Source organism: Squalius cephalus (genome assembly GCF_949319135.1).
Source record: "Squalius cephalus genome assembly, chromosome: 9".
Lineage (NCBI taxonomy): Eukaryota > Metazoa > Chordata > Actinopteri > Cypriniformes > Leuciscidae > Squalius > Squalius cephalus.
Window position 1 is genome coordinate 16,121,431 of NC_137130.1, and position 7,207 is coordinate 16,128,637.

Sequence of the window (7,207 nt, forward strand, 5' to 3'; positions counted from 1 at the left end):
TGAATGTGTCCGTCACACTTTCACTGCATATGAAAATGATCAAAAATCACAGTTTTAAGTGCACTGAATGACAAAGATGATAACAAAACACTGTGGGCCCACACACATACAGTTAGTCCACACACACACCGTTGCATGGTTGCATGCCTGAGACGTTGCTGGGGTACGTGGTGGCCTTTGAAACAATAAAACTGTCCGCTTCACTCTCCTGAGCGGGAAAACAATATACACAAAGGATACCTGAATTCAGATGGTAACCATAAGTGACTCAGCTGCACTACGAGGAATCCCAGGAAATTGTCCTCATTTGCGTTCGTGGTTGCGCGCCCGATGATACCAGGCCAAACGACTCCTCGGCCCAGAGTGACCGTTAGGTCTCCGCGAAATCCTCTTCCGGTGCGCGGCTGCGCGTCCTCTGATGACGAATGCAGAACGTCTGTTTCTTTAAAAAAATTAATTCAAAATCGTACTTCCCCCAAACTTTTCAACGGTAGTGTAGGTTATAGGTTCAACTTATTGTCATTGTGCAGAGTACAAGCCCAGAGCCAATGAAATGCAGCAGCTTGTTAGCAACTAACATTTTCACATTACATTTATTCATTACAGTAAGCAAAACACTTTTTGCATTTTTGTCTTGTTTTGAGAGTCTAAATATTTTTATTGTAAAACATGACAAAAATACTGACTGAGAATTTTTTTTTACAGTGTGGTTTCTCAAGATTTCGGCAGATTCTTTTGCAATTTGAAATCAAGACTGCAATGTATAGAGTGCAATCCTAAAGCTGAAAAAGGTGGATCTGTGCTTATTCGCCAAGCAACATTGTTGTGAAGGAACAAACCCTACACCACAGAGTATTATAGGTACAACACTACAGTGTGAGGGGTGTACACTCAAGCTGTGTTCTAGCATTCAAAAACAGCTAGAGATAGTAAATGGGAAAAAAATGCAGACAAGTTTTTTAATGCCCAGGCCTGTTGCCAGTAGATATTCTCAGAAGACACTCTCTGAGCTCTCTTTTTTGTTCGTTTCTTTTTTTTTAAGAATCAAACTTACAGCACGGAGACAGTCTGTACTGAGAATCTGTAGTCTTTGGTAGTTTCTCAATGATATGTTGTGCAATTCAGGGTTAGCAGACACCACCACAACAAGAGCCTCATCTGTGACATAGGAGCAGAGAAATGTTGCAGTTGCTACTGTAAGATATTTTTTTTTAAATTCTTTCCTTCATTGTTTTCTTTCTTGTCACATGATTTATTTGAGAATGAGTTGCACAACTGTTTTTTTATACAAAAAAAGACAGTGAGAGTGGTATTCTCCATGTTTTATAATTGCAAATAAAAGTGTGCACAAAATAAACCCATCCTGTTCCCTAAGCCATAACTGTAAGAAGTGGACTTCAGCTTAATGATTTTCAGATTAATTAATTGTTTTAAAACTCTTTTTGAGATTGAGATTGTGTGTTAAAAGGGAAAATAACTTAAAAACACAATGCTAATAACAGGAGAGGCCATGCAAATAATGAATGAACAGATGAAATGTGAAAACACATCACATTTGTAGGCCCTCTAATGGTGAAATAAAAATCACATCACAAAAAAAAAAAGTCACAAAATTGCACCCATTTGTTCATACTTCAATTGCTTGTCTAATTATGATGGTTATAATACTTCAGCTCATGGAATGGAACAATATAAAGATTTTAGGAATGTTTGTACAATAGATAAATCCAGTATGGAACTGCATTATGCTGCAAAAGAGTTTCAGGAAGATTAAATCAATGGGTCAGTATTTGTTTCGTCCCTGGTGCTGTTTCACACATTTCTGTAGTCCTCATTAAAACTTTTACTGTCTGGGAGAATATTTCTGAAGCCAGAACTTCCAAGTCACATGGAATGAAATGCTCTTTAAATCCTTGAACCACTGGCAGTAAGAAAAAAAAAAAAAAAACCTTTTCTGGTCTGTACTTTGTAGCACCTTTAAAAAAATATATCCACAGATGCTGTGTGCAAATGAATAAAAGATGTAAACACATTCACATTTTTTTTTATTTTTCTATACATAAAAGCAAATAAACTGTCTGTATTGCTCATTGTGGTTATGGAGAACATAGGAATGCTACATTTACAATTTAAAGTTTTGGAATGCATTACCAGAAATATATGATTTTAGACCAAAAAAGAGAGAAAAAGACTGTAAAGTGGAATGTTTTGTTTTCTTTGTATGTGCTGTTCCATATTTTTTTTAAAAACTTGAATCTGTGCTGCTATTTGTATTTTTTGTTTTATTATCTTAGCCTTTATTGTGTGGCCAAAAGAGGTTTGTATACCAATGCAAGTTTTTGTGTGTATGTGTGTGTGTTCTGAAATATCAGTGTTGCAATGTATTTTAATTGCTTTGTTCACTTAAGTGCAATATGATATTAAAAATAACCCCTTATGACCCCTTATTTAACAGTGATGCTCAGATAAATATATCATATTTCTCTCAAATGCATAATTATATTGACCCGGGGCTGAAGCACAATAAGATTTTCAGTGAAGTTTTAGCTCTGCTTAAGGTCTGGCATAATTTGGTGCCATTTTGTTTGATATTTTGTATCTATTGTAATGTAAATGTGTTTTATAGAAAGTGTGGCATTTAAATACATGTTGGGGCAACTGTGTGTAAAATCTCAAAGGTGCCATATTCTCTGTCTTTGTGATTCAACCACTAGAGGGCAGAGAAGCTCCACTAATGTTATAATGAAGAATACTGTGCTTGAACCCTTTAAAAGTGCATTTCTGCATTGATTACTCATAAAATGTGGGTTTATCTAATTTAACACTGCATAAACTTAAAATATGCAAACTTTTTTGACCAATACAAATTTTAGGCCTATTTTTAAAATGAAATCGGCAACTGAGAAACATTAGTGGACCTTTAAAAGAAAGAGTTGGGCCTAGAGAAAGGTCCTGATTTTTCACCTGCACTAGGAAATGACGTATTTCATGTAATTTGGCAGAATTAAAAGATGTCATATTATTAGACAATATTCATCCACCGGTCACCTGAAAACCATTTTTCTTCTCATGATCTGCAGTGACATATCCTGTGTGTGCCTTCAAAATGTTAGACAGAAATGGTGTCATCTAATTGTTAGGTAGGTAGGCTAACTGTCAGAAATATATTTTCAGAACACTGGTTTTTAAGTGTCTTTTTAGTGACAGTTTTAATGACACCTGGCATTTGTGTAAGTGTGTAGGTTTGGTGCAGAGGTTTGTTTTGTTAGTTTGATTTACTGTGATAACAGTGGAACAAATTTTCTTCATCTTTGTGACTCAAATCTTTTATAAAAGTTTAGTTCAGTGGCCCTTTCTGCATGGGTTACAAGTGATAGGCTGCTTCCGAATATGTTTACTTTCCTACTATTAAGAAAAAATAGTAATAGTAAAAATAGTAAGAAAAAAAGTAGAATGTCCGAATTCACAATGTTTATTTATGAAAGAAAGTAGTACTAGACATCTGCACACTAGTTGTTCTTTTACAGTATGATGTCTTCTGTCTGTGTTCTGATGGTGTCTACTGTATTTGGCATTGGACAAATGAAAAAAAAATTTTTAGCTAATTTAAGAGTTGGTTCTGACAGTCCTTATAGACATCACAATGGAGCAACACAACTGAAGAACAGAGAGCAATGTTTTGATTGAACTGAAAGAAATGTTAGGCTTAGAGTTCCTTATTGCAAATCTCATGCCTACTGAACATGACATACTTCTGGGAGCCAAATAGCTGCCCATAAATACTGTTGTGTTTCCTTGTCTGTGAAGATTATTAGTCATTCAGGTATTCAAAGGATGTTTTGTTTATGTGGGTGTTTGTCAGTGGAGATTTCCCAGCAAGAGTGGATGAATGCTCATGGACGAGTGGAGAAACCTTTTTAATGAATAGAAAGCATCTGACCCAAATGACCCAGAATAATTTCTATATTATGTGTATCTATCGTATTATAGTTCACATATTTTGTGTCCTTATATTGATGAGTTTGCACCTCATACCAAAAATCAAAAAATCCAAAAGTGTAAATTTTAATAAATAGGTTTTTGCATACATGTTACCTTATTGTTTGACAGTAATATATACAGTGTATATGTTCATTTAAACATTTCTTAATATTTACATCACAAGATACACAAAGCAGCTGTAATACAGTTATAACACTATTACCCACTATTTAAAATGTTGTTCAAGTCTATGTACTAAGATGCTAATAAACATATATACACTTACTGTTCAAAAGTTTGGGGTCAATAAGATAAAAAAATATTTTTTTAGGAAGGATGGAATTGATCAAAAGTGACAGAAACAAACATTTATGTTACAAAATATATTTCAAATAAATACTGGTGTTTTGAACTTTGTATTTTTTCAAAGAATTTTGAAAAAAAAAATGCATTACACTTTTAACAAAAATATTAATCCGTACAACTGTTTTCAACATTGATAATGATAAGAAATGTTTTTAAGCACCCAAAAAAAATTTGAGCAAATTTTTTTGAGTTTTTAAGCAAGAAAAATGATTTCTGAAGGAACATGTGACAGTGAAGACGTAATGGGAAATTACTGACCCCAAACTTTTGAAACGTATAGTGTGTGTAAATACAGTCCACATACACACCTAATGTATAGCACACAATATGTAGGACACAGTGTATCAGATCCTCAAGAGGTCTGTCTTTGACATGTTGTTTGGTGTGTGGATCACAGATATGGTGCTGCTCGTACCTTCCCTGTGCACAAAACTCCAGAGAGCCTGTTGAAACCTGTCTCCTGCCAGTGTATAAAGCGCTAGGTTGAAGAAGGTGTTGAGGCCCGCCAGGGGTCGTGACAAGATGTAGGCTGCATGGATGCCTCTTCTCTGCATGCACGACACACCAGCGTTGCGCAGGCTATCCACCCTCAGTACACGCATGATATGATATGGCAAGAAGCACACCACAAACACCACCAGAATCAGAATGGTAAGCATGCGAACTCGGGAACGACTCGGCCTGTTTCTGGATATGCTGCTTCCCAGAGCACCTGCAATGTGAATGTAGCTCCAGCACACCACCAGCAATGGCAACACATATCCAAGCATCGTAAGTATCCAACCGTACCACCATACCACCAATGGATCATTACTGGCGAAGTCAACGCATTGCGTCATGTTGTTTTTTTGCCGTAAAGTAATCATCTCCAACATTGGGCCGATCTCTACCAGCGAAACGGCCCAGACAGCCAGACAAGCCAAGATGCCCCATCTTTTCCTCCGGATCTCAGCAGCCTTCAATGGATGCACAACTGCGACGTAACGGAAGATGCTGAGGCAGGTGAGGAAGAGGATGCTTCCGTAGAGGTTATAGTAGAAGCAGAAGCGAATGAAACGACACATGAACTCCCCTAAGATCCAGTTTCCGGTAATGTAAAATTGGACCAGCATAGGTAAACTCAAAGCATACAGCAGATCAGCTACTGCCAGGTTCACCATTATAATGCTGCTGCTCTTCCAGGGTCGGAGCTTTGCCAGGTAAATGATGACTGCCAGGAAGTTTCCCACAAATCCAAATACAGAAATGATGCTATACATCACTGGCAGATAATAACTCTTTATGTAGTCATCAATGGGAGGACAGTCAGTTGAATTCTGTTCCAGGCCTGCCATTGCTTTCTGTTGCTTTTCAAAAACAAATACACAGAGGTGACTGTTTTTCTATTATCTTGTATTAAATGTATAGATATAATCTTTTGAATCCATTCACCAAAAAGATTTGTTCAGATTCATTCACTTACTCGACGAAGTTGAATGGCTTTTGCTTGTTAAAAATTACTCAGTGAATCATTTACACAACCGATTCACGTGACGAACTGAACAACATGTTTCTTAATGAACGAGATATATAGTTACATTTTCAAAATTTGCAATAGCCTATTTTTCACGAAAACAGTCACTTTAAAAAAGTTTAACACTAAATGAAAAACATCATTACAAGTGAATCAGAACAATTTTGTAAATATTCGTTCTAAATACAGATTCGGTCGTGGACAAAATCACTAGGCTATTCTCCGAATATTAGCATATAGGCCTAATCAAATTTGCAGCGAACAGAAAGACGAGCCGATGAGCTGTCCAAAAACTATGATACTTAACTTATAACTTATACCATGATATTATTGTATACTGTACCATAAAAAAAAAAAAAAAAAAAGTAATTTCCTGGTACTTTTTTGTAAGTCTAAACCGTTAACCTATACATTTTGAATGTTTTCAACATAAGGCATGTTGCATTCACTCACCATGATGAAATGCTCGCTTTCTCCTCAAGTTGTTCAATCTTTAATGCAGTATCATGAATACACACAGTCATCAGCAGAGTTTCAGTGATTTGTGGTTGTCTATAAAGTGTCATCTGTGTTTTTGTATTGTCTGGCTTCACTTCCAAGAAACACATGCGCGTGAAATGAGTCAGCTTGTCCACAGCAGTGGGCATTATCCCTTGAGTTACTATTTAACATTTCCTGTAATAATTTCCTGATACAGACACATTCCCTGAAACATTTTATTAGAAAAAGTCTTTATAGCCCACATACAAATATACTGGCAGTGGAAGGTCTGTGATTAATCATTTCACAAAACTGCAGTTCTCAACATTTCTTACAGACATACACCTGCATGTCTTGTCCAGTGAACAAATATGTGCAGTCCTTGTTTGAAAAGAACTACTATTGCATGAGTTTGACATACATCTGATACCAAAAGTCACAAGTTCAGATCGGAGATGACTATACAGCTAACAGTTTCTGCTCGCAGCTAGCAGTATTTTTCTTTGTAAAACTGAATAACGAAGTAAGATACGTATTAGGTCTACATGTATTGATAAAGCACCATTAGATTAAGTTTTATGGATTGAACCGGGAAGTTCTTGAACACACCTTGGTATGAGGAAACAGGAGGACAAAGAAATAACCAGAAGGACTTCAACTTCTGTTCATTGCTTGTAAAATCTGTTTGCAGTAGTCAACCAAAGGTTCTTCCTCAAGGTCTCTTGTTTTCTCATTTGTATTGAGATCAAGTAAATGGATAAAATAAATTAGACACACGGCCCATCTGGATAAATTAAAATGATTACAATGGAGAGTAATTGGTTTGTTTTTGTGCTCATCAAAAGTGCAAACTGACTTTTTGTAATT

General features: G+C 36.1%; 2 protein-coding genes across 4 annotated transcripts in view; one reads left to right on the plus strand and one right to left on the minus strand.

Annotated features, from left to right (window-relative positions):
- hs6st3b (heparan sulfate 6-O-sulfotransferase 3b) overlaps positions 1-2,671 on the plus strand; it is a 65,913-nt gene extending 63,242 nt beyond the window's left edge. For both annotated transcript variants that reach the window (XR_013822279.1, XM_079881267.1), the window contains exon 3: positions 706-2,671. Coding sequence is in view for 1 of the 2 variants with exons in the window: in XM_079881267.1 (XP_079737393.1) it covers positions 706-780 (75 nt within the window). In the remaining variant the exon portion in view is untranslated. The remainder of the gene's footprint in view (positions 1-705) is intronic.
- Positions 2,672-4,691: 2,020 nt separating this feature from the next.
- LOC307164928 (2-oxoglutarate receptor 1) lies at positions 4,692-6,376 on the minus strand (the record flags this gene model as incomplete). Of its 2 annotated transcripts, none has more annotated exons than XM_079882147.1 (2): positions 6,314-6,376; positions 4,692-5,687 (listed from the first exon to the last, which is right to left on the minus strand). In XM_079882147.1, exons 1-2 carry the CDS (start codon positions 6,314-6,316, stop codon positions 4,692-4,694), a joined length of 999 nt encoding a protein of 332 aa, XP_079738273.1. In that variant the 5' UTR covers positions 6,317-6,376. The 2 variants fall into 2 exon arrangements, with proteins under 2 accessions (XP_079738273.1, XP_079738272.1); XM_079882146.1 differs by having other exon boundaries at positions 4,692-5,693.
- Between the last annotated feature and the right edge of the window lie 831 nt (positions 6,377-7,207).